At 38.9% G+C, this 27,141-nt stretch overlaps 1 protein-coding gene across 3 annotated transcripts; it reads left to right on the top strand.

Moving 5' to 3' along the window:
- The first annotated feature begins 132 nt into the window (after positions 1–132).
- CCDC47 (coiled-coil domain containing 47) lies at positions 133–22,384 on the top strand. Of its 3 annotated transcripts, none has more exons than XM_008571152.1 (13): positions 133–302; positions 5,606–5,886; positions 6,729–6,836; positions 7,334–7,508; positions 9,320–9,441; positions 9,690–9,755; positions 12,473–12,574; positions 12,797–12,907; positions 13,651–13,736; positions 15,700–15,758; positions 16,208–16,317; positions 16,534–16,701; positions 20,688–22,384. In XM_008571152.1, exons 2-13 carry the CDS (start codon positions 5,623–5,625, stop codon positions 20,766–20,768), a joined length of 1,452 nt encoding a protein of 483 aa, XP_008569374.1. In that variant the 5' UTR covers positions 133–302; positions 5,606–5,622; the 3' UTR covers positions 20,769–22,384. The 3 variants fall into 3 exon arrangements, with proteins under 3 accessions (XP_008569374.1, XP_008569376.1, XP_008569375.1); XM_008571154.1 differs by having other exon boundaries at positions 5,752–5,886; positions 20,688–22,382; XM_008571153.1 differs by lacking the exon at positions 12,797–12,907 and having other exon boundaries at positions 20,688–22,382.
- Positions 22,385–27,141: the final 4,757 nt, after the last annotated feature.

Here is a 27,141-nt window from a genome sequence, read left to right as displayed (position 1 = left end):
GGGGGGGGGGGGGGGGGGGGGGGGGGAGGAGGAGGGCTCCCGCTGTCTCCGAGGCTGCGCCCTGCTCCCCACGCTGTGCGCAGGCGCGGGCGAGCCGCACGCATTCTACGTAACGGACGGTAGAGGCTACGTGAAGAGTGGAGCGGAGTGACTGAGCTAAGCTACCTGGTCCGCCTGTGTCCCAGAGGCACCTAGGGCAGTAAAACCGCGGCGACCGCGAAGGTGACGGTCAGGCCCAGAGGCAGGAGGGCTAGAGGCGGGGGCCGCAGGAGCACTGGACCAGATGTTAGCCTTGGGTACAGGTAGGTAGCGAGCCATGACGTGTTAGTCGGGCCAGGCCGAGAAGGGGACTCTGAGTTGCGTGGCCTGTAGCCCGGTCCAGTTTCTCACCCAATTCTTAAGTCCCTTCGGCGGTGACATACATCAGTCTCCGTGCCTTCTCAGCTATCCCGACTTTCTTTAAACAATTTTTTTCAAAAAAAAAAAAAAAAAAAAAAAAAAAAAAAAAAAAAAAAAAAACCCAAATCCCTCTGTCCACCCTAAGGCCCATTTTCTGTTGGTATTTTGGGGGTTGGGGTAATTTTAGAGCTTTGGGGGAACTTCCCCGCAGATCTGTGAGCAGGTGCCAACCAGAAGGGCAAAGTTAGAGGAAATTTACAGTGGGTAGCGGGAAGAATGGGTGGTAGACATTAGGAAGCATTGGCTCTCCGTGGTGGAGAGAGACTAGACGCGGGTGGTTTAACAGAAGCAACAACTTCTGGGCCAATCTTCTCGGGAAGGTTTCTAACCTGAAACGTGTTTTTATCCAACACGTGTAAGGAGACAGGAATGTCTACATCTTTTACAGAAATCTCATATTCTGGCTGTTGTCAGAAAGGCCTCATCTAAAATGGCAACAAGAAATGATTGCCCAACTTATTCATCTTTTGTTCTTAAGTCCGAACTTAGTCACTGAAAGATTACTAGGTGAGCTTGCAGACGATAATCAAAGCTGACTTCCTGGTGCTTTTGCCCTGCCTGGTCTTGTGTACCCTGCTTCAGGAGTCTCAGAGGAGGGTGGCCCAGCAGGGAGTTGTGCATTCGAGAAATGAGTTGACAGATGCAGCAGAGACTTCTGAGAGGAAAGGCCAAGGCACAAATGGCTTGGGTAATTTTAATGTAAACAATCTTGAAGGAGCCCTGTTAAAGTGCTGAGTTATCTTAAATGCTTCTATGATGTGAGCATTCCAAGTGGAAATTCAATTTGAAATTATCAGACCTTTTGGCAGGCCTTTAATAAAGTCGGCTGTACCAGTGTTAACCTTTAGTTGCTTCTATTTGAAAAAGTTTTAAGACTGGGATGTGAAAAGGAAAACACTAAAAATGAAGTTTGGGTTTTTTTTAAACTTTTAAAGGGTATTCGTAAGGCACAGCAGGAGGAAGGGCGGGAACTAATATTTATTGTTTTCTATGTGCCAGTCAGTGTTAAAACTTGGTGCATATCACCTATAATACCCACCACAGCCAAGGAGCAAATGGTATCCTTTTTTTGCATGTGAGAAACAGGGAATTTTAAGTAATTAACCCAAGGTCATACATCTGGTAAACGGTAGAGCTGACTTTTAAACCGGGTCTAATTCCACCAAAGTATGTACTCTTTTTCGTATGTCTACTTTTGACCAAATGTCACAACATGAGAACTGGGCGGGGATAGCCTAGAAAAATTAGAAGAGTAGCTTTGTTTAACAGGTAATAACTTAGCGAATTGATGACCCTTAGCACTAGTGGAAGCTGAAAATGTTCACTCTAGAGTTTAGAAGAATTCATTAATAAAAGATCTTTAAAGGAAGCTAGGGATGTTTGGAGACACATTACAAACTTCTTTGGGATTAGTATTGAGAAGGCAGCATGATTTCCCAGAAAATGTCTCCTGTGGTGCTGTCCTCAAAGATTAGATACTGGAAAGGGTGTACTGTTGGCCTGTCCTTTGTGGCATTTCTCAAAATCATTTGTCTTTCAAAATTTATGATCTTTAATTCTAAGAAATTTTCTTGAGCATCCATGGGTTGCAAGGTATTGGGCAGTAACTTTTGGTATTAAACTGATTCCTTTAAGAATTAATGGTTCTATAAATACGATATTTAGAATATTCATTATCCCAGAGCACCCAGAATGGTACATATTCCCTTTTCCACCCTCTCATCTCCATTATTACTCAACTCCCTGCATTTTGGCTTCCATCCTTACCACTTCACAGTAGTTATCATTAGGGATAATGATTTCCTAATTAAAATTTGGAAATTTTTAGTACGCATCTTATTTGAACTTTCTGTAGCAATTGAAACTGAGCTCTGCTTCCTCCTTAGAAAGGTGCTTCTCCTTTTATTTCTTTTTTCCTTATTTTTTGGGGGGTGAGCGGCAGTCAGTTGGTACAGAGATCCAAACCCTTGAACACCATGCTCTAACCAGCTGAGCTAACCGGCCAGCCTTCTCCTTTGAGTTCTATGATATCTCTTTGACCAGTCTCTTCTTTTTCTCTAACATTCCTTCTTATGGTCCCATTCCAGTTCTTCCTGTTAAGGCCACCTCTTAGTTGTTATGATATGTTTCAAGATTTTGTTTTGGTTCTCTCTCTTTTTTTTTTAACATAACTCTTAATATGTGCTTTCTGAGCAATCTTGTCCATTCCCACACCATCACTGTTTCTGGCACAGACCTGTATCCTGAACTCCTCCTGACTTATATTTCCAACTACTTCCTTTTCTCCCTCTATAAAATGGGTTATAAAACCTTTTAGGGACATTGTGAAAATTAAGAGGTAAATGTTAATCCTCTAGCACTGCTTGAAAACACCCTAAACTTTTCAACAGGTACTAAATTTAATTTATTACCTTTCCCCCAATTTTTTCCTCCTTTGTTGTTCTTTATCAATTAAGGATGGCTTTGTCCAGCTATTATTTATCAAGCCAAAACTTGGAATCACTGCAGATCTTTCTTCCCCATGTTTCCTATATCCAGTCATTTTATGCTGACAAGTATAATTCCTAAATATCTGTCAAATCAGTTTTTCTCCTCATACTCACCACTGCCAGTTAAATACTGTTTTATCTAGTTATCTCAGCTACTTCTGATTTTCCTGCCTCAAGTACCCTTCTATTCACTCTGCCTATAAACTGTCAGGGTTAAATCACAAATCTGATAGTGTCACTCTCCTGCTTAAAATACTACATTTGCTTCTAATTATCTGAACTTCTTGGTGTGGTATTTAAATAAGGGCCATCATGGTCTGGCCCCTGCTGGCCTTTCCAGCTTCATGTCTACAAACCTAGTGCTTTGTCATACCAAACTCCTAAAATGTGCTATTTCAGGCCTTTATGTTATAGCTGTTCCTCTGTCTACAGTGCCTTGAGTGCAGGAACCATGCAGTTTCTGGTTTTTTTGGCAGCTGGCAGGTACAGGTATCTGAACCTGTGACCTTGGTGTTAAAAGGCTGAGCTCTAACCAACCTAACTAACCGGCCAGCTCTTATTTTATTTTTTAAGAACAATTTCTTTTAATTACAAAAGTACATCATGGTAAAATTGAAAAATTATAAAGAAAAAGACAAAATACCCATAGTCCTACTGTACAAACTAGCTACTATTTATGTATACATGCCTGTCCTGTCCTATTTTTTTAATGTGCATTTGTTTCTAAAGCAACACAGGTTCTAACTTTCTTTGTAATGATTTTTAAGGGACAGTGAGTAAATTTGTTTTTTGGATGCAGCCGTGTTTTAACCAAATAGTTTCAAAACTTTCACTATCGTAAGTAATATTGTAACATGTCCTTGAAGCTAAACTCTGTGCACATTAATGATTATTCTGGAATCGTGTTTTACTTATCTTGGCATAGTATCTACCATGGTGATATGCTTAGTGAAGGTACATTTGATTAGATATAGTGGGATCATTTTATGAACAGCAGTAAAAGCCAAGGGAGTTTTTATATTACTTTGCAGTTAGCTTCTTATGATTATTGAATCCTATGTAACAAAAGTTGTGTTTCATAAAGAGGATGGTGGTTTTCAGAGAGTAGAAGTAGGGAGTGGAGGAGAGAGTTGAGACAAGGGAAACCATTTAGGATAATATTGTAGTGCCTCAGCAAGTGGTGATAACTTGGATTATGGTGGCTTTAGGAATCAAAGAAGGAAACACCACTCTTTGGTATTTGCTGATTAGATTTCAAAGGCTAACGAAATTGAGAAATTAGATATCTTGTTCTTTTCAACAAGTAAGATGGGGAAAATGGGATTGATAGTAATATAAAAATAAGGAAATTCAGATACCTGCTGAATTTGAGGTTACTAGAGGATAGGTATCAGCACTACAGCCTGTGAACTAAGAATGGGTTTCACATTTTAAAAGATGGTTTAAAAACAGGAATAATATGCAGTAGTGACCAGTATGTGCCCCACAAAGCCTAAAATATTTTTCTGACCCTATACAGAAAAAAGTTTATAGGGCTGGTGTTTAGCTGAGAGGGCAGGACTTTGTATTTTTGTGTCATAGAAATGCAGCCTAAATGAGTTGGGGTTTTTTTGTTTGTTTGTTTGTTTGGTTTTTTTTGGATTGTTGAAATCTAACTACTTTTCAAATTCCAGCTCAAATGTTCTCACCATTTTAGTGAAGAATCACCTGCTGGATAAAATGATTGCATTGTCCTCATGTAATTCGGTTATATACTTTTGTCACAGATATGGTTTCATTATATTTGTTAGTTCAAAAACTTGTTCAGATGTTGGAATACTAAGTGTTCTTTTCATAAAGGTATAAAATGCTGGTATATTGAATTCCATCATACATGCTAGGAATAATTTGTTAGCAGAAAATTACTATTTTAAGTAGTATAAGATCACAGCCACCAGCTTACATTTGAGAAGCAGCCTGAGAAATAGTTCATAGCTTGAATTCTGGAGGCAAAACTCTGGGATCAAATCACTTCTCTATGTCACGTGGTGGTTGTATTACTTAGCATCTCTGAGCCTCATTTTCCTTATCTGTGAAATGGGGATATTAACAATGCTGCTTTCTTTAAAGGGTTGTTATGAGGATTAAATTAGTTGCTTTTTGTAAAGTATTTAGAACAGTGCCTAGACTGTGATTTACCCGTTTGCTCTTAGGATAATGATGTTCACACATGCACACACAAAAGTTGATCTAAGGGTGAATGGCTTTTCTATTTATAGATTATTCTTGTTACCACTAACAGATAAATAGTCGCCTCTTATTCCTTACCTATACCCCCTTCTCAGTTACTATAGAAAGCTTTTTGTAGGCCTTCAAAAATGCTTATCAAATACTCAGTGTAAATGGAAAGAGAATTTTAGAGAACCCAACCGAAAGAAATTAAATGACTTGTCTGAGATTTTACAGATACTTAGTGACACAGTCCAGACTAGAACCCAACCCTCTTGACCTCACTTCATTGTTTTTTATATAATAATACTATCTGAATTGATAGTATTGAATAAGAGAAAAGCAGGAAGAGCTTTACAGATTTTTTTTTAACTGTTTACAAAATCTGATCAGTATATATAGAATAGCAGTCCATTTTAGGGTTTTTTTGTTCGTTTGTCTGTTTTAAGCTTATTTTTAAGGTGCAATGAAAGCCGTCCACGCTTTCTGTGTTGTCCTTTTGGTGTTCGGGAGTGTCTCTGAGGCCAAGTTTGATGATTTTGAGGATGAGGAAGACATAGTAGAGTATGATGATAATGACTTTGCTGAATTTGAGGATGTCATGGAAGATTCTATTACTGAATCTCCTCAACGGGTGATCACCACTGAAGAGGATGAAGACGAGACCACTGTGGAGTTGGAAGGGCAGGATGAAAACCAAGAAGGAGATTTTGAAGATGCAGATACCCAGGTGAGGTTCTTTTTTATTGATTTCTTGGGAAATCAGAAGGATAGGAAAATTTGTAACTAGCACTTTTCCCAAACATTAAAAGTAAGGCCTTGGTCTAGGGAGACCCTAACTCTGTGGAATCTTCATTTTTGTTCAGTAGATAGAGCTCTTAATGTCTTGTGGCATGTTCCCACCTTTTGTATTGATACAATTGTGTTTTTCTCCTCTATTGAAACCTGGCTTGGAGAATGGGTAATGTGTGTGGGTGAGAATTATATCATTTAGAAATTTGGGTTCAGGGCTGGCCACTGAGCTCAGTTGGTTAGCACATGATCCTGATAACACCAAGGCCCCAGGTTCAATCCCTGTACCGGCCAGACACAAAAGCAAACAAACAAAACCCAAAAGCATGGGAAGTCATCATTTTGGTGTTTCGGTTTTTATTCCCCCAGGTTTATTGAGATATAATTGATAAATAAAAATTGTATATATTTGAGAGGTATAACATGGTGTTTTGATACACTGTGAAATGATTACCACAGTCAAACTAATTAATATATCCATCACCTCAGTTGCCTTTGTGTGTGTGTGTGTGATGAGAATGCTTAAGATCTACTCTTTTAGCAAATTTCAGGTAAACATTATTATTAAGTGTAGTCACCATGCTGTCTGTACATGAGGTTTCCAGAACTTGTTCATCTTATAACTGAACATTTGTACCTTTGTTAAAAACATGTAATATCTCTGTGTTCTGTGCTTGCTGCTTACATACTCTGTTTTCCTCTACAAATGTTGCCCACAAAATGAGACACAATTGCTAGTGACATATGTAGAGGAAAACAGATTGTGCCTCATTTTTGTAGGAGGGAGATACTGAGAGTGAGCCGTATGATGACGAAGAATTTGAAGGTTATGAAGACAAACCAGATACTTCTTCTAGCAAAAATAAAGACCCAATAACAATTGTTGATGTAGGTATACAGGATTCTGAGTTCCAAACTAACCAACAAAATATCGTGCTGTCATTAATCCCAGAATATAATTAGTGACATATAGCTGGTGTTGGTGTAATAGCTAAGAAACAGGTTGACATCAGTTCTCCTGGTAAAAACCCATACCTAGAGAAGAACCTCTATTTTTTTCTAGCCCCCTAGTTTTACTTATCAAAGAGTAAGTAAGAGGATATACACTGGATTTATTTGCAGTGGGACTTAGAACCAAGTTTAATACAGAAGGCTTTTTCCAGCTTGTCACTTTATTTCATTGTCCTTATATTTCCTTAAAGAATCTTTTACAAAGCTGACCTAGAAAACCAAAATGGTTATATTTTTCAGAGTATAACCATATTCAGTGACAGTTATCTAAAATATCCACTTCTGTTTATAGGTTTTCTTATTTTTCATCCCATGAATTAGACTCCATACCTCAGCCTCAGCCAACAGTTAATGGAATGATTTTGCCTCTTTAGGTTCCTGCACACCTCCAGAACAGTTGGGAGAGTTATTATCTAGAAATTTTGATGGTGACTGGTCTGCTCGCCTATATCATGAATTACATCATTGGGAAGAATAAAAATAGTCGCCTTGCTCAGGCCTGGTTTAACACTCATAGAGAGCTTTTGGAGAGCAACTTTACCTTAGTGGGTAAGTTAGACCAATACAAGTCCAGCTGCTGGCTTGAAATCAGTCTGGTAAGAATGGTTTATTTTCCTCAGTACCGGTTGAGATTCCCTTACCTGAAATGCTTGGGACCAGAAATGTTATGGATTTTGTATTTTTTTTTTTTGGATTTAGGAATATTTGCAGATTCTTAAGTTGAGCATCCCTAATCTGGAAATGTGAAATGTTCCCATTAGCATTTCCTTTGAGCATCATGTGAGAGTTCAAAAAGTTTCGGATTTTGGAGCATTTCAGATTTAAGATTTTCGAATTAGGGATGTTCGACCCATATAAGCATCTAGCTGCCTTCATGGACTGCTGAAGAGGAGGCATTTTTTTTTCTCCCAAGAATTCCATTTTTGTTAGGTTTTATATGCTGAATAAATTGCATTTATGTTCCTCATATTTCGTTAGTCAACAGTGTAATTACTAAACAGCTTCTGGTTAGGATAATATAATCATTGTTATCAAAACAAGTTAATAAAATTCTGGCTGAAACCAAGCAATTTTGACATTTTAGGTAGCTTGAGAAATGCTTTCAGTTCATCTTTTAGAAATTGGAAATCCCTCAAAATTTCTTGAGGTTCTGGGTACTTTAGTTTTGGATCCACTGGTAAGGTATACACTGAAGTACTTAGAGGAACCTCTGGTTGTGTAGTATATAAGGAGAAAGGTGGACTCACCTCACATTTGCTTCTATTTGGCAGTTAGCACTTTTTTTTTTTTTTAATAGTAAGCACATATTTACCTGCTCTGCTCTTTAGAAGATTAATGTTTATGTGTTGTGCTAGGTACTTTGTATACATTGTTTTTTATTTAGTCTTTGTAACAACACTTTGTGTCAGTTGGATATAATTTTTGTAACAACACTTTGTGTCAGTTGGATATAATTTTTATTTTTTTATTAAGGAGGGAACTGAAGGGCAAAAATGTTAAAACTTGTCTAAGCTATTAAATTGCAACCATGATATTAGAACCTGCCTTCCTGCTTCAAAGTCATGGCTCCTTCTGCTGTGCCATAGTATTTCAGGTACTATTTGACTAGGAAATTAGAAAAAAATAAGCGGTCTATGCCTCGTTCCGCTTCCTCTTGCTTGTTTTCATTTGGTATATCAGTTTGTTTTACTTGTGTGGTTGAACAATTTCTTTTGCACATTTAATGAATCAAATGAAGAGAAAAACTATTGAAATTTGAGCTTTTTCTAGATCTAAACTACAACTCAATACTACACTTAAGACCCAGTTATCAGTTTGCTGTCGGAAAAGAAAACTTGGTTAAGTTAACTCATAGGAGACACAGTGAAAGAGTGTTGAATAGTTTGTTATTAATGGTATTTTTTATTGACTGCATAGTTTTTAATTTTTTAACTTTTGGCAGAGATATTTAAATGGATTTTGTCCCATTTTACATCTACTCAGAGATTTGTACTCCAAACTGATCATCATTAAACTAACAAGGACATAGAAGTAGTGCTGGAGTCCATAATTTTTTTGTGGTGGCAAAAGTAAAAAAGAACAGGGTTGGCTGGTTAGCTCAGTTGGTTAGAGTATGGTGCTGATATTACCATAGTCCAGGGTTCCATCCCTCTACCAGCCAGCCACCAAAAAAAATTTTTTTAGTTAATTAAAAAGGAACAGTGTCGGTCTATTTTAATCCCTGTCCAAGGAGAGTTCTGTAAGATAGCAAGGTATTGCTACCCTACAGCAGTGATCATTTTTGGGGTCAGGGTAGAGGAGGGTGTGGTGATTAGGCCCCAACATTTTCAGTGAATCACATTAAGTGGTTTCACCATTAGGTGATGATGGAACTAACAAAGAAGCCACAAGCACAGGAAAATTGAACCAGGAGAATGAACACATCTATAACCTGTGGTGTTCCGGTAGAGTGTGCTGTGAGGGCATGCTTATCCAGCTGAGGGTAAGTAGGGGGTTTCTGGTACAATGTATATCTTTCCTTATTTTTTTTCAAGCTGTCATTCCTAAGCCTCTAAATTCAGTGTCTCATACCCTCATTTTTGACTTATATTGAGGTCTAAAAATTATATTTCTGCTAACTGGCAAATGTGTTGTTGAGTATATTTGATGAAACGTTTGATTACCCCCCAAGGCCCTTTATAGTAGGTAGAAGTTGCAACTGTGTTAACTCAACCTCTCTCATTTCTTCAGTTCCTCAAGAGACAAGACTTACTGAATGTCCTGGCCCGGATGATGCGGCCAGTGAGTGATCAAGTGGTATGTGTTCTTCCCGCCGGTTTTCTGTGTCCTGATTGAATTCTTTACTTCTTAGAGCTTATTCTATTTCTGCCTGGATTATGTTTGGAGTTTCTGGCAACTTGTGTCCCTTGCCAAAAAATTGGCCCTTTTTTGTTTAGAGAGATTATCTTCTGCCTCTCAATGTGCAAATGTCAGGGGGCCTTTTTGTGCTTTTTGGAGGGAAAAAGATAATACTGTATCACCACATAGATCAGCTGAATCAACCTTGATGATAGAAAAGCAGTTGCCACAGATAGTTTGCCCTCATATCCAACTCTGCTCCTTGTATATGCTTTTTATCTTTGGCAAAAAGCTACATAACTTCTCAAATATATTTTGCTTCATATAATACTTTTTTGGCTGAATAGGCTCAAATCACAATCTAGGACCTTATTGTTTGTTGCATCCCTTTTCCTTTGTTAAATTAACATGTTAATTTGCAAGTTGTCCTCTTCATCAAAAATGTCACATTCCTCCTCCCTTTATTCTTTCAATAAATTGTGCTGGCCCCCACTGCTGTAAGAAACATACAAGACAGTTTCGTTTATATAAATTAATAGAACAAGAAATTATATGTAAAGTATATGAGTATGTGTCAACGTACAAAGTTAGTTTGAAGTGTAATTATTGTGTAATTATTGTAATTATTATAAGTGAAGATAGTTTGAAGTGTAATTATTGAATTGAAACTCATTGTTATTTTAAAGGTCTCCTTTTTAGTTATAAACCTATAAATTTTAATTTTTCTAAGATAGCCACTGATGACTTAATTCACTAAATTTTAGAGCCCCATCAGTTAGTATTCCTGTCATCCATTCTCCCACCAAACACCATCTTATTAGGTGGAAAGAAGGAAAGTTTTCTGTATCCTCAGCTGTTTTTTTTTAGAATTATTTTTAGCTTTTTAATCATTCTCAGTTCTTTCCTGGGATAGACGTCTCTTTTTTTTGGACCAGCCATCCTGTTATCTCTCTTCTCTTTTTCTTTCTGTGAAGAGAAATAGTCTCAACAAACATATGACTCATTATATTTTCTGGATTCTGTTCAAGGTGTTGCTCTGTATAATTTCCGCTCAATGATGGAAAAGCAGAAAACTTTTTCTTTACAGTTGCCATCCTGCCAGGTCTTTCCCTATATTAACATTTCCCTTCTTCCACATGCAGGTAATTATTTGACTCAAACATTTTAAGATATAATTAATATGACAAATAGGGCTATGTTTTATCATATCAGACTCTTTAGGCCTATAACTTTATCTCTCTGGCCCAATGCTGAGTACTAATAGCTGTTTACTGCCTGGGGTGTTTTCTGACACCAACAACCAATTCTCAGATTTTCTGGACACCAACTGGGTATCCAACAATTCAATTCAATTCTGACTACTATTTACCTGGGTTTAGCTTTAGATCCCGCAGGTTAAAGGGCTCAGTCTCAAAAGACTGCCCCCACTTGAGATGCCATCACAAGTCCCGGGCCACCCATACTACCACCTGTACTGACCAGTTGACTATAAATTGGGGTCCCATAGCCTCCAATTTGTTAGAATGGCCCACAGAACAAGGAAACACTTTACTTATGTTTACAGGTTTATTTTAAAGGGTACAACTCAGGAATAGCCAAGCGAAAGAGAGCCATAGGGCAAGGTATGGGGGTGTGCACAGAGCTTCCATGGCCTCTCTAAGCACATCACCCTCCCAGCAAGTTGATGTGTTCACTAACTTGGAAGCCCTCTGAGTCTTGTTTAAGAGTTTTTGTAGGGCTCAATCTCCACCTCTCTTCCCCAGAGGTCAAGGATAGGGCTGAAAGTTTCTACCCTCTAAGCACTTGGTTTTTCTGGTGACCAGCCTCATCCTGAGGCTACCTAGGGGCTACCCTAAGTAATCTCTTTAGCATAAACTCAGGTATGATTGTAAGGGGCTTGTTGTGCATAACAAAAAATGCTCCTATCATTCAGGAAGTTCTCAGGGTTTTGGGAGCTCTGTGCAAGGACTGGGACAAAGACCAAATATATTTCTTCTTATACCATACCATCCAATTTGGATCTTCTTTATTTCTGATATTTGAACTTGAGTACTCCTGTATGAACCTATGTTAGTATTTTATTGCTGTATAACAAATTACCACAACTTTAGCAGCTTAAAACAACACCTGTTTATTGTCTCACAGTTTCTATAGGTCATGCATCCTGCATGGGTTAGCTAGATCCTCTACTCAGGCTCTTAACAGGCTGAAATCAAGGTGTCAGCCAGGCTAGAGTTCTCTGGACCTTGGGGTCCTCTTCTTAAGATCATTCAGATTGCTGGCAGAATTTTGTTCCTTATGGTTGTAAGTCCCTATTTTCTTGGTAGCTGTCAAGTGGGGACCACTGTCAGCTCCTAGAGGTCCTTACCATGTGTCCCCTTCACCTCATAAGCCCTTTCATGCTTTGACTCTATTCTTCAAGTGGGCCCAGTCCCTTTTAATGACTCACTTGATTAGGTGGGCACATCAAAGATAAGCTCCCTTTTGGTTAATTCTAAGTCAACTGATTAGGGACCTTCTTCCATGTAACAACATAATTATGGGAGTGATAGTCCCATAAGTATGTACACTCATTTAAAGGGAGGATATATACACCAATGAGTGGAAATCTTAGGGGCCATTTAGAAATCTGCCTACCACAGAACCTAACAGATGAGTTTTGTTGTTTTTTAAAGCAAATAAAAGTAACCATGAATGATGAAGACATGGATACTTATGTGTTTGCTGTTGGCACACGGAAAGCCTTGGTGCGACTGCAGAAAGAGATGCAGGATCTGGTAGGTCAAGTTGTTTCAACTCAACTATGCATTTCAGTAAGAAATTGTGCCTGTTTATTACATTGATGTTCAACTTCATAGTATAGGATAATTAATTAATTACATCACTTGAATATTGTTAAGTACCACTTTGAAATAGGTTGGTACATGTTCTTTTGAGGGGGAAAAAAATTCTTCGTGCATAATAAAATATTATGTCTTACTTTCAATTACTTCTTATAGAGTGAGTTTTGTAGTGACAAACCTAAGTCTGGAGCAAAGTACGGACTGCCAGACTCTTTGGCCATCCTGTCAGAGATGGGGGAAGTCACTGAGGGAATGATGGACACAAAGGTAAATGCAATAGAAGACATACAAATCCAGACCTCAGCATTTGTAGGGTACTGTCCCTAAAAGTCACACTGTACAAGTTCTTCATTTTATAGCAATGCACTAGTTATGTATTCATTTCCCACACAAATATTAAAATACCTTCTTTAAGCAGCAGATTAACCTGTCAGGAGGATAATTTGATTAGTCAAGAAGTTCTTCTCTCTAAATTAAGAGCAAATTGTTCCTGGGACTGCTAATGACTTTCAGGTTTTTTGAAAAAAGAACACAACTTTAATCCTTTTCACCATGTCATTTAGTCTTTTTTTTTTTTTTACTTCAATTAGTGTGGGAGAAGAGGGATGTATAGAGGGCCATTTCTTTATTGGTTGTGTAATAGTAACAGCACATCTTAGTATCATAAAAATATAGCATAATTCAGAAATAGTTCTAAATGTAAGTTCAAGGTGATGTATTTGTAAAGAATTCCGTGGAATTATTTTAGATTTTATCTTCATGCTTGCATTCTTGTTTAGAACATTATTTTGGGACATATTTTCAGCTAATCAGTAAAAAACTTAATTATTGATGTGACTAAAAAAGGGTACTAGTTTCATTTCAGAGAGGTTCTTTACTTAAATTTTTCAAAAGCTTTGGTCTTAACATTGTACAGAAGTAAAGAGAATTGAAGGGTGAATATCTTTATAGAAAAAGGGAAATGCATCAAACCCTACTTTTAAAAAATAATTTTATTTTCTTTTTTTCAGATGGTTCACTTTCTTACACACTATGCTGACAAGATTGAATCCATTCATTTTTCAGACCAGTTCTCTGGTCCAAAAATTATGCAAGAGTACGTATGAGATAGAAATTAATTTTCCTCACTAGTTTTCTTTGTTGAAACACCTGCATGGTGCTTCTACAATTTCTCTTACCAAATGAGTGAGGGAAGTTGGTGACAGGTGTGCAAGTTTTCCTTTGTTTTGATTGCATGCATGTGAGAGGTCATTGAAAACCTATGGGAGATAAACAAATGACCTGCCCTACCCAAGTTTGCATGTGTCTCTGCATGTTTGCACCAGGCTGTCAGTGAGGTGGACGAGAATCTGTCAGAAATACTGGCACTAAGAAAACACAATTGCTAGTCCCTTTTTTCTTTGTAGTCTAGATTTGTGTTTTGTTTTGTTTTGTTCTTTTTTGGGTTTTTTTTGGCAGCTGGCCAAACCCTTGACCTGGTGTTATCAGCACCACCCTCTGCCAAGTGAGCTAACTGGCCAGGCTTTTTTCGTAATATTCATTTGTCTGCGATGTTTGACTTTCGTTTGATTGATGGCAAATCTGTGTATTTTGTAATTTATGGTTTTATTTTCTGGCTTCTCTCTTTGCAAAGTTGGGTGATTATTTCCTCTCCTAGCATATTATCAAATGACTTCAATGCCTGTAGAGTTTCTGGCTTTATGGTAATATTGCTCAAGGTACGTATTCAGGGCTTGGATGTGTTCTTTGAATTCACAGCCTGTCTCAGAAGAGCATAGTTAGCGCGGCGGCGCTCCTGCCGAGGGTTCGGATCCCATATAGAGACTGGTCTGCTCACTGGTTGAGCGTGGTGCGGGCGCGACACCGAGGGTTGTGATCCCGTTGCCAGTCACGAAAAAAGACAAAAAAAGGAAAAAAAAAAAAAAAAGAAGAGCATAGTTATTTAAGTTTGCCCCTTGGTGTAGAACTGATTCTGACCTAAATTTTTAGTTAAGGTTATGCTCTCATAGGCTGGGGCGTTGAGTACAATTAAAAGCAAATCCGAGGCTGGCCAGTTGGTTCAGTTGGTTAGAGCAGCGTTGATAACTCCAGGGTCAAGAGTTCGGATCCCAATACTAGCCAGCTGCCCCCAAAAAAGAAGAAAAAGAAGCCAGAGTGGCTTTTAGTCGTGTGTCAAGATGACTCAGGTCCTTGTGCCTCTAGGGAGTGTTGCATCATCCTTGCCTTGTTCAACTCAAGGCAGTAACACTGGGGACAGAGTATCACATTGTAGCATTCATGGAGCCTTTTGTGTGTAGGAGGGAGGGCAGTAGAGAGTCAAAGATTACAAAGGAATCTTCAACGACAGAGCTAAATTATATATGCTATAGTAGATTATCCGTAAATTTATTCTGAGCCCAGCTCAAAAATAAGATCTTTCGGGCCGGCCCGGTGGTGCACTGGATAGTGCCCCGCTTGGGAAGCGCAGCGGCGCTCCCACCCGAGGGTTCGGATCCCACATACAGACCGGTTCCCGCTCACTGGCTGAGCGAGGCGCGGGAGCAACGCCGAGGGTTGCAATCCCGTTGCCGGTCCCTGGTCCGGTACGGGGGCAACACTGAGGGTTGCGATCCGTTGCTGGACACGGAAAAAGACCAAAAAAAAAAAAAAAAAAAAAAGATCTTTCTTATAGGAAGATAGCATAGGAGTTGAAGTAAAACACAGAAATCCATCAAAATAAGCAAAAATGTTTTTTAAAATATGGGCCTCATACTTAAATAAAGGTTCATTGCTAGCTACGCAGCTGAGATGAAATATACCCTGACAGGAGGGGACATCACTGGAGGTATTAAAGTATAGGATAAAGATCACTTGGGAATGCATCCATCAGATAGATGAATGGACCAGAACACCTGCAAAGCTCCTTTGGGCTCTGAGGTTATATTTGATTTGGGAATGCCGAGTCAAATACCATGCTGATTATTTGCAGATATCTGTTCATCTGAGTGAGTTGGGTGATTTGTATGCACAGAAAATATCTTTTCTGTGTTCCTTCTTAATAGTCTTTTCTTTTATGACAGGGAAGGTCAGCCTTTAAAGCTACCTGACACTAAGAGGACACTACTGTTTACATTTAATGGTAAGTGTTTTGGGTCCTGTCTGGGTTCTTAGTATTCTGTGAGATGACCTTGAGGAGAGTATTGTTCCCTTCTAAATGATAGCTTTAAAACTAACCCCGTGACTGCTTATTGATTTCCAGGTTTCTTCAAGAAGAGGAGCTTGTATATATTTTAAATTCTATTTCCTGTTGCATTTTAACTGCCAAAGAAACTTGGAGAAAGATAGCTCTTAACATTAAAAAAAAAAAAGTTGGGGGCTGAGCCCGTGGTGCACTCGGGAGAGTGCAGCGCTGGGAGCGCAGCAGCGCTCCTGCCGCAGGTTCGGATCCTATATAGGGATGGCTGGTGCGCTCACTGGCTGAGCGCGGTGCGGCCGGTCTCAAAAAGGACAAAAAAAAAAAAAAAGTTGGGTAACCCAGAAGTATTAGTGTTGCCATTAACACAGTAGGAAAATGGCTTTGTTTTCCAGTGCCTGGCTCAGGTAACACTTACCCAAAGGATATGGAGGCTTTGCTACCCTTGATGAACATGGTGATTTATTCTATTGATAAAGCCAAAAAGTTCCGACTCAACAGAGAAGTAAGACTCAAAGCCTTTATTATAAATTGGCACATTTTATTGTTTTTTTACCCCGGGATTGGGGTGGGAAGCTATGAGTGATTTCAATGATGACTTTGTGCTAGTTAACTTGAAAATGCCAATTTGGAGTAGTTTTATGAAAGAATGTGAAGTGGGATTTTGCTTCTCTTGACTAGAAGTGGATCTCTTATGAAACACTTTGTTTCTTGGGGAAAGGGCAAACAAAAAGCAGATAAGAACCGTGCTCGAGTAGAAGAGAACTTCTTGAAGCTGACACATGTGCAAAGGCAAGAAGCTGCACAGTCTCGGCGTGAGGAGAAGAAAAGAGCAGAGAAGGAGCGCATCATGAATGAGGAAGATCCTGAGAAACAGCGCAGGCTGGAGGTGAGACACACTTCCTCATTTCTAAGATTTATAAGGGTGCCTATTAGTGCCACGTTGTCTGTTGAGGTAGTTCTATGTAGGAATGTATGAGGCTGAAAGTTTAGCATTTTCTCAGAATTCGGGGCATATCATCAGTTGATAGCACTAGAGAGAAGAATAAATAATCCTTCCTGTTCATGCTAGATTGAGTCTGTAAAGTTAGAAAATGGTCTGAATTATCCTTTTCCCCCAGCGCAGTTCCAGTTTGAAAATTCCACTATCATCTTTCAAGCCAAACACTGTGGGAGAAAGAAGTTAGAAATTTTAATAGAGGCCAGTACATGTACCCTATGGTCTAAATAAACTTGTCATATAAAATTTTAAATTTGATTATAGAATTACAGAAATCTTTTTATTTTTCCTTTGGCAGCTGCCTGTACAGAGATCTGAACCCAGTTTTGTTTTGTTTTTATATAACTAAAATCTTAAACTCGGGCTGGCCCGTGGCTCACTCGGGAGAGTGTGGTGCTGATAACACCAAGGCCACGGGTTCGGATCCCATATAGGGATGGCCGGTTCGCTCACTGGCTGAGCGTGGTGCTGACAACACCAAGCCAAGGGTTGAGATCCCCTTACCGGTCATCTTTAAAAAAAAAAAAAAAAAATCTTAAACTCAAGAGCTTCTTAGGCTGTAGTATGTTTCAAATAATCAGCATGTTTGAGAGGAGAACTGGGCTGGCTGGTTAGCTTAGTTGTTTAGAGCCCAGTGTTGATAACACTAAGGTCAAGGTTTTGGATCCTTGTACTAGCCAGCCACCAAAAAAAAAAAAAAAACCAAGGAGAACAAAGTTCTGGGAGATGTGAATTTTAATGAGAATAATATGGAGGACTGAAGAAAATTCTTAGGAGCGAAGGCAGCATGCTGCTGAGAAAATGTGAGCTGCTGTGTGGCGCTGGGGTTGCCAGTACAGTCATCGGTGCTGTTGAGTGAGGTGCCCGGGATACCACAAGCCTGCTCCTATCTTACCCTCTTTCTCATCGTTTTTTGTTTGATTTGGTTTGGTTTAGTTGATGGGTATTTTTCCCCTAAAAATGTAGCTCTGTGTTTATGCAGTCTTCTTTATAAATAAAAATGGCCTTTTAATGTACATATGTGAAGAATCTACACAGGAATCATTAATAGGTAATGCCTCTCATTTTTCTATGGAAAAGGAAGCTTTTTGTAGGGTTTGAAACTACAGTGGGTGTAGCAGGGTTTAGAGGCGAGCACAGGAGAAAGGTAATATCAGGATTTTCTAGGAAAGAGGAAAGTAAAAGCCTGGATGGGGGAAGGGAGTGTAGAGCCTTGTAGGTGAGGAGGTCTTTTAGATGGTGAGGCAAGAGTATGGTTAAGGGTGCACCAAATGTTAATTTATTTTTTTTTTATTTTTTTTTAATTTTTTTTTTTTAAAGATGACCGGTAAGGGGATCTTAACCCTTGACTTGGTGTTGTGAGCACCACGCTCACCCAGTGAGCAAACCGGCCATCCCTATATGGGATCCGAACCCGTGGCCTTGGTGTTGTCAGCACCACACTCTCCCGAGTGAGCCACGGGCCGGCCCGTAAAAATATATATATTTTTTTAAACCGTTTATTTTTTTAGAGCCACCACTTTATAGTTCTGGCCTGGGTACCTTGTGAGATGATCCAGTGGACCAAATGGAAAGGGGCCAAAAAAGAAAAAACAAACGATAGTCAATTTCTGACTTGAGTGGCTCATTTATACAAATGAGCTGGACCTCCCTGCCACTCCTAGTATAGCTTTTTGTTTGTTTTTTACTATATTTAATTGGAAAAATATAGAGAAATATATGCACATAAGTGAAAATTAATTGCCATGTAAAAATAACAATTCTTCAGACAATCCCGATCCCTAAAGATAACTGCTATTAACACTTTATATAGTTCCTTTTCTATCAAGCTGTCTATCTGTGTGTTTAGTGTATATATTCCTTTCCTTAATGTAGATCATTTTATAAATAGTATTCTACGACTTTTTTATATTAAAAATATAGCAGTCTTTAAGAAAGTGATGTCTTTCCATATTTGTGCTTTTTTATTTCCTGAGGAAAACAACCTAGAAGATTTATACATATATATGTATATGCATATAAAATATATTTTAAAAGATTTGCCAATAAGAAGTTGTATCAATTTATGCTTTTACCAGTGTATGAAATGAGAGCTCCTCTTTACTAATATCTTTATAAAAACTAGTTGTTAGCAATTTTTTTTTTTAAATTTGTGATTCTGATAGTGGGGAAATGATATCTCATGTGTTTTGCATGTTTTTAATTATTAAAGATGAACAGTTTTCACATGTATTGACTTTAATGTAAATGTCTCTTAAATATGTTAACATAAATATATTTCTTAATCATGATAATGTATTGTATACGTCAGTGGTTTTACACATGTCATGTGGGAAATAGGGTTGGATAGTGCTGGGGAAAGAATGAATATGGTGGAGGTAGGGAGTGAGATGATGGGCAGAAGACACTGGGACAGTACTTTGACTACTTTATATAGCTGTCCCAGAATAGTGTAGCTTCTGAGATATATGCTGTTGCTACGAGGCCCTCACAGGGGGCAGCAGCATTGCCAAAGGCTACTTGATATAGCTGTCTCAGGACAGTATAGCTCTGACATATATGTTGCTTGCTTCTAGGCCCTCACAGGAGGCTGCAGCATTGCCAAAGGCGGTGGGCTCATTCCTGCCCTTGTGAATCCAAACTCAGAATTCATTTTCCCATAAAAGCAGTGTTAACATTGATGGTTCAGTTCTTCAAGCAACTTACACAATAGCACAGCTATGGATAAAATGTTCAGTATTACACTACTGTACAGGTGGATAGTTCTTTATTATCTAGTGTAGGAACCTAACACAGTCAATAGTTTCCAAACCAGGAATTTACAAATCATCCTTTGAAACATAATGTGTTATAGTATCAAGACCTATACTTATATATGCTATGTGCTTCTGCTTCTGCTTTTCCTCTTCCATATTTTCTCGATCCTGTACCAGATGAGGAGTATATTTCTCAGATCATTTCTACCCCAGTTGCCTAAAAAAATGAAGTTTGAGATTGCAACTAGAGTAAGCTTTGACACCAAGGTCAAGGGTTTGTATCCCTGTACTGGCCATCTGCCCCCCAAAATAAAATAGAATAAAATAATTTTTAAAATTAAAAAATTAAAATAAAATAAATCTTTAATCAGATGGGACCATTAATGACCAATAGTGAAGTTATACTTTGAGCTAGCCTCTAAGGCTTCTCTCAGTACAGATAAAAATAACCTGAAACTTCTTCCTTGTATATAACTTTTTAATTCCTAAATAAAAATATGACAAAAATTCCCAATTGAACATTATGAATCGAAATATTGTGCTCAGGTATGCCATGTATGCTAATAAGAAGAGGTTTACAGTGAATAACCTTGTCAAACAAGATCCTTAAGTTTCCCAGAACTGAAGTACAAATCCATGGTAGATAGATACACTGCACATATGTATCTTGGCAGATGTATATTTTTGATACAATGCTATCATAAATGGTATGATCAATGTTGGGCTAATGTTTCTTGGGTATAGAAAACAGCAAACCAGAATGACAAAGCCCGATTAAATGTAGTGGTTAGTTTCTTTTTAAATTGAGATTTTAGTTACCTTTGCTTCATCTCAATTTAATTTTCATTTACCAACATAAGTATTGGCAATTATTTTTATTTTATTTTTTGTTTTGGTTTTTGTTTTTTTGGTGGCCAGCCAGTACAGGGATCTGAACCCTTGACCTTGGTGTTTTCAGCACCATGCTCTAACCAAGTGAGCTAATATTTTTATATCTATTTTCTAGAGTGTTATTTATGGTGCAAGCCTAAGTTTTTTAATTTTATAGGCAGTATTCTAGTTTTGATTTGTTTTTAACATGTGCTTAGAGCTTAGTCTGGATTCTCTCCCTCTCTCTAGGAAGCTGCTTTGAGGCGTGAACAAAAGAAATTGGAGAAGAAGCAAATGAAAATGAAGCAAATCAAAGTGAAAGCCATGTGAAGACACCTGGAGATCTGAGTCCACGTGCCACCTGTAAGCTCTGAATTCACAGGAAACACAAAATCACCAGTCTGCTTCTCATCTTAAAGTTGACACTCTTGGCAACTGAGAAATCTTTATTTCATCATCTATTCCGTTTTCTGTTTTCAGTTTTATGGAGGTTGTAGATCCATTGAAAGGGCTCTGTTTCGCTAATTTTCTTCCACATAATCAAATTAACTTTGATTATTTTATAAAAGGAATGATATATGAAATCTGTGTGGTTTTAGAATATTTTTTTAAATTATAATGAATCATCAGCGCTTTTAGTATTTTCATGTTTGAAGAAATGAAATTCATAGGTAGATAATTAGATTGTTGCTTTTTGTTTAAACTAGGCATTTGAAATGGCTATGAAGACTTTAAACCAAGATTGCACAAATATCTATTGGAATTGCACAATAAACATTGCTTGGTGTTTTCTTCTGTGTCTACATTAAACTTGTGAGAAAGTAAAATTTAGAACACTAGATATGTGGTAATGAAATTTCAAGGACTCAAAACATAATGCAGTATATGTTTTGCAGGTGGGAGGTACTGATGACAGTATTATAGGAAATCTGTAGGTATTAGGATACGGACATGTACATGGAAAATTCTAGGGACAGGTAGTACAGGAGCACAGTTTTCTCATTACCTGATACCACAAGATAATGACAATGTGAATGATGTATTTTAAGTGGTTGTCTGTTTATTTTTCTTGAGTAACAAATGCATGAAAAAGTAACTGCTTCACCAAGATCAGATCATTGGTCTATGTGAAGTCACAAATGTTTTCCCTCTTGGTTGCTGCAACCTGTTGGATATTCATGGAGAAGCTCAACTCTGTTATGGCTCTGTACGTATCTTTGCTTCTCCCTCTGCTTATATCTCTTCCACAGTTGAGGCTGGGTATGTTCTTTCAAAGAAATAACCATGACTTTGCATAAATATACTTTTAAAAATGAACTGTCCTAAACTGTTGAACGTTCTTTCTGCCTTTTGAGGAGGAAACTCTTGGGGGAGAATCCCATCTATCTGCACAAGCATTCAGCTTGTTCAGATATCTGCATTTTATAAATGCTTCCTATTAAGAAAGCATTTTTTTAAGTCACTGCTTGTACCAGGTAATTTTTGCTAGGGACAGGAAAGGGTCCTGTCTTTTGGTGGGCGTGGGGTGGTGGGTATTTTTTGTTGATGCTTTATGTGCAGGTCTGTTCTGAGGCAATAACAATAAGTTGCTGTGAAAACAGCATGTGTTGCTGCCTTTGTAACTGCATGGAAACTTTTCACATTGGTTTTTCTCCAGGTTAATACAAAAATGTGTAAATTGGCAGATGCAAATTAATATTTTTAATAGTTCATGAAATTAAGTTATTAAAAATAAAATGTAATTAATGCTATATAATTCTAGAATTAGCCTTGTTTTACAAATCTTTAAAATACATTTTAGAAATCAGAGTTGATATGTTTAACTATCTTTTGAGTAATAAAAGCTTTCTTAAAGTCAAACACATTTGGACCATGGCAGCTAATTTTGTAATTTAAGCATTCATATGAACTACCTATGGACATATATTAAAATGATTGACAAAATCTCAGAGTGCCGCCTTGACTTTTCTGGAGTTGTCCTACAAGAGTATAAGCCCAGAGGAAAGTTCTTAACTGTTCCATAAAAGTCAGCACGGAAGTGTTTTTCCTTCAAAACAGTTGGTCTTGAATATTCTCTTTGTTGTTATCACTATTAGCATGTTTTACATTTTTAGAGCCCCATATGTTATTAATGTGTTTCTCTCTGTAGTCCCCTTCTTGAATTAAGACATCATTATCTCAGGCAGACCTGTGGCTTACTTGGGAGAGTGAGGTGCTGATAACACCAAGGCCATGGGTTCGTTTAAAAAAAAAAAAATCATTCTCTCTCCTATGAATGAGAGGGTAAAGAGAGGAGAACGTTGTTCACTGTCACACATAGGAAAACCACTGAACCCTCCAATCTCCCCTGCATTGTCTGGGCACTTAGCAATGCCCAAATAAGCACTGGACTGGAAGACAAAGATCTGGTTTTTAGGGGCCAGCCAGTGGCTCACTCGGGAGAGTATGGTGCTGATAACACCAAGGCCATGGGTTCAGATCCCATATAGGGATGGCAAGTTGCTCACTGGGTGAGCGTGTTGCTGACAACACCAAGTCAAGGGTTAAGATCCCCTTACTGGTCATCTTTAAAAAAAAAAAAAAAAAATCTGGTTTTTAGTGCCACAAAACCAAATTCCTAATCCTTTGACTATGAGCGAGTCATTAACCTCTTTGAGTTCTGTTCATCCTTCTGTAAAGTGAGGATAGTAATTATTTTCCCTACCTACCTCACAGGTAGCTCAACACTGGGAGATAATATATGTAAAATTGTTTTATAAACCATTAAGCACTTTACAAATGTATCACTTAGGACTGTTCTTCAAGTAGTACATTTTTGCTTTACTCTCTTTTGCTTTTCTTTTTCTCAATGGAAACCAAGCAGATCCTTTCAAAGTTCTCTAACTTTATCTGCAAAAACTGATAGGGTATTTTGTGGGGAAGAGAAGAGTAGTTTACGATTGTGTTTCCTTAGTAATAGGAAACCTTTTCTTGTCAAGGACCAGGTGTGAAACTCCTTGCTTTAGATGGGACTTAGACCAAAGAAAAACAGTGGCATTCTAATACTACCCATCCAATAGGAATTGGCAATATGAAGACTTAGGGCCTTGTACAAGCATCCATTAGGTTTGGTGGGGAGAGGCGAAATACTGTACTTCATCCTCCCAGGTTCTCTTTCCTTATTTCTGCCTCCACTCATTTTGAATGATGCGAAAGGATAAGAGGGAGTAGAGTTATAACCACAGGAATGGCTTCCATTACAGACTACTAAGACAGAATAGCAAAAAGTATTTTCTGTTTCTGGTGTTTGGTGATCAGCAAAAGATTTAATTACGTATGGTAGAAAATGTAATGTTTTTATCTTTGTGCAAGTTGAGTGCCATTTTCAGCTCCATGGCCTGAGAATTAATACCAGTTTCAGAAGAAGACAAATGTTTTTTGTTGTTTTTTTTTTCCCAAAGGGAGAACCTTATCTATACCACTATACCACTTTTACATGGATATTAGTTTTTAATACTTTATTGCTTTCTTCATCTTTTAAAAATAACTGTTCTCTTTACATTTACCTAATTGGTTTTAACCAAATAGTGTAACTTTTTAAATTTATTTAAAAGACACCCAGTCCAGGATTTGATCCCTGTACCAGCTAGCCACCAAAAAATAAAAAAATAAAGGACACCCTGGCATTTTTTTAAGTATTCGGTTCCATGGGAATTATTTGGAAATCAGATACTGTTACATCTGCCTGGATTATTTGCTCTGTCAACTTTACTTGAGGGAGAACTCTCAACTGCCTTCCTATTACATTTTAAATTGAAATGCTTATATAGCTTTATCTGCATATTTTTCTTGCCTCTACTATATCACGAAAGAGGGTGGTAGCAAAGCTAGAATTGAAGCCAGTTTTCTGCTTCAGGAGAAAGCTCTGGATTTGTGGGCAGAGACCTACATACTGTCCTAGTGCTTTAACAAGTCTGTTTCCTTATCTGTAAATGGACATTATTTTCTCTCTCCTTCCTAAAATGTCTGTTTGGAGGATCATATTAGATAATATGTATGAAGTGCTTTGAGATATGAAATGCTCTACAAATTAAATAACCCTGTTCAATTTGTACACATCCTACACATGTTTCTGTTTCTCTCACGAGTATTCTTATAGGCAATTAGTTTTACCTTTCTCACAGTCAATTTATGTGGTATCTTGAAGAGGCTAATGTACTTAGTTTAAACTGAATACTCAGGGCTGGCTGGTTAGCTCAGTCTGTTAAGAGTGCTGTCTTGTAAGACTGTATTAGTCCATTTTTGTTGCTTATAACAAAATACATGGAACCGAGTATTTTATAAAGAAAAACATTTATTGCTTATAGTTCTAAGGCTGGGAAGTCCAAAGTCCATGTGGTGGTGATGACAGTGATTCAGGGATCTCACATTGCAAGAGGTGGAAGCAGAGAGAGAGAGAGAGACAGACTCTCCTCTTCTTTTAAAGCCCTCAGGGGGGCCGGCCCGTGGCTCACTCGGTAGAGTTCGGTGCTGATAAAGCCCTCAGAACCACGCCCCTGACCACCATTTTTAATCCATTCACTGTGGCATGGTCCTACAACCCAATCACCTCTTCAAGGCCCCACCTTACAATTACCATAATAGGATTTCCCACCCTCTTAACAGTCACAGTGAGGGCTAAGTTCCTAATACATAAAACTTGGGGGACACTATTCAAGCTTCAGGGAGCTTTGGGGAGACACAATTCAGTCCACTACAAAGACCAAGGTCAAGGGTTGAGATCCCCACACAGCCCAGCCACAAAACAAAACAAAACTGGATACTCGGTTAAGAATAAAAAGCCAGCATTTTCAGCCCATCTCCATTTTGCTAGGCTTCAAGTTTCAGAAAGCCCTGGAAATCTTGGACAGTCCAAACCAATAAAAGCAGGTGAAAAGCATTAGGGAGGGAGCTTGTGCATCCCAGGGCTCATAAATCAAAAGCAAAGCAGGATAGACTTTGTAAATTTGGACAGTTGACTTTTAGTTACACATTAGTTTGTTCTGAATTATCTGGATCGGTATGTGGGAGGTCCTATCACAAGAAAAACTAAAACTAATATAAATTTGCTCCTTGAAACAGTCACAGCAGTCTGGGACAAAGGGTTCTCTAACTAGCTTTTGTGGGCATTCATGAAGTCGGTAAGATCTTTTAGCCTCTTTGTTTGACTTACAAATTATGACATCCAGGTCGAAAATGATGTAGCACCTAGGCTATTAGATATTAGAAGAGGTGGGGGGGGCCAGGGCTGGCCCAGTGGCTCACTCGGGAGAGTGCGGCGCAGGGAGCGCCGCGGCCGCGGGTTTGGATCCTATGTAAGGATGGCCGGTGTGCTCACTGGCTGAGCGTGGTGCAGGCAACAGCACACCAAGGGTTGCGATCCCCTTACCAGTCACAAAAAAAAAAAAAAGGAGGTGGGGAGTACGTCCACGTTTATACTCTCCATTGTAATGGCTGAGCAAGTATGGCATCTTTTCAGGCACTAATACTCTCAATTCCAAAGACCACATGCGAAGGTCTTTTCAACTCAACACTGCCAGGAATTTTACTTCAATTTCTATCTTCGTGAATTTACCAAGTTTGCTGTTGAGAGGAGCATCTTCTTTTGAGAACGAGAGAATGTAAGGGTAGTGCTTTGGAATGTTACAGGCACTACCTAAGATCAAAATGATGTATGTAAAATTGAATAAGACCCTCAGGTGCTTATCAGTAGGGTGGCAAAGCCCACATAGTTTCAGTGGTATATTTCCATCAGCCCCTATTTGGGTGTAGCTGTAGCATATTCCCATCTTGGAAGCGAGACCAGTATAAATCTGTCAAGAGTCAGAGCTGGGACAAGCGAGTGTTCATTACTTGAGGTATATATTCACTTTTTGGACGCCCCCTACCCCCAGCGAGGGGAGTGAGTCATTGAAAAACGTAGTCTTACAGAAGGAGGTCTTGCTCCATCACTTGATAGCTTCCTTATTTCTCAAGCCGCAGCAGCATAACTTGTCTTGGGCCAGCTTCCTTCCCATCAAGGCAAACTTATGATAGTTTCTGCAAACAGTATGTCTCTCGGAGTTGTGGATGAGGAAGGGTTCAGGGACAAAAAGATCCAGAAGGGAAAAAATTATAGTTCTCATTGGGCTATTTTCCTCGTGTTACAGACAAAGAAACCCGAGCACAGAGAAAGGGTGGGTACCTCGTTTGCAGTCTGTCGTCTAGTGCCCGAGGGGGCCAAAGTGAGGAATGTCCTCAAGGAAAAGTGAGAGACGGGTTTTCCCAGTGAAGTCCTACCACATAAAATGAAAAAAACAAACAGAAACCCCCCTCAGAGTAGCCAAGTCAGCAGCCAGAGTTGGTTTGTCTTTTTCTAATACTCTTGGCCCTTCAATACTGAAATCACCTACTTCCCCTCCTGCTGCGGGGGCGGAGGCTCTGGGGAGCCCGGTCCACACGGATGACAAGCTAGGTCTTAGGCTTCCATACACTAGGGGACACGGGCCTGCTCCGAGATCGAACAACCCACGTAGGCGCTGAGCGGAACCTAATAACAGAGGACCCCAAAACGGCTTTCAGCCTCAGCGCAGCAGAGGGTGGAGGCCGCCGCACCCCAGGAGCCTCGGGAAGGAGGAAGAACTTCCCCACCCACGCAGGCCGGGGGCGGGCGAGGCGGGGAGGGGCCGGGCGGGCGGCGGGGGCG

This window comes from Galeopterus variegatus, unplaced genomic scaffold (assembly GCF_000696425.1).
Source record: "Galeopterus variegatus unplaced genomic scaffold, G_variegatus-3.0.2 Scaffold663, whole genome shotgun sequence".
Taxonomy (NCBI): domain Eukaryota; kingdom Metazoa; phylum Chordata; class Mammalia; order Dermoptera; family Cynocephalidae; genus Galeopterus; species Galeopterus variegatus.
Note: the sequence above shows the minus strand (reverse complement) of the source record. Positions and strands in the feature narration are given on the sequence as shown.

Excerpts from the sequence above, each read along its gene's own strand:
- CCDC47 (XM_008571152.1), top strand. The coding sequence starts at position 5,623 with ATGAAAGCCGTCCACGCTTTCTGTGTTGTCCTTTTGGTGTTCGGGAGT. Across the intron at positions 5,887-6,728 it reads TTGAAGATGCAGATACCCAG|GAGGGAGATACTGAGAGTGA; the intron begins GTGAGGTTCTTT and ends TCATTTTTGTAG. Across the intron at positions 12,575-12,796 it reads AGAAAGAGATGCAGGATCTG|AGTGAGTTTTGTAGTGACAA; the intron begins GTAGGTCAAGTT and ends TACTTCTTATAG.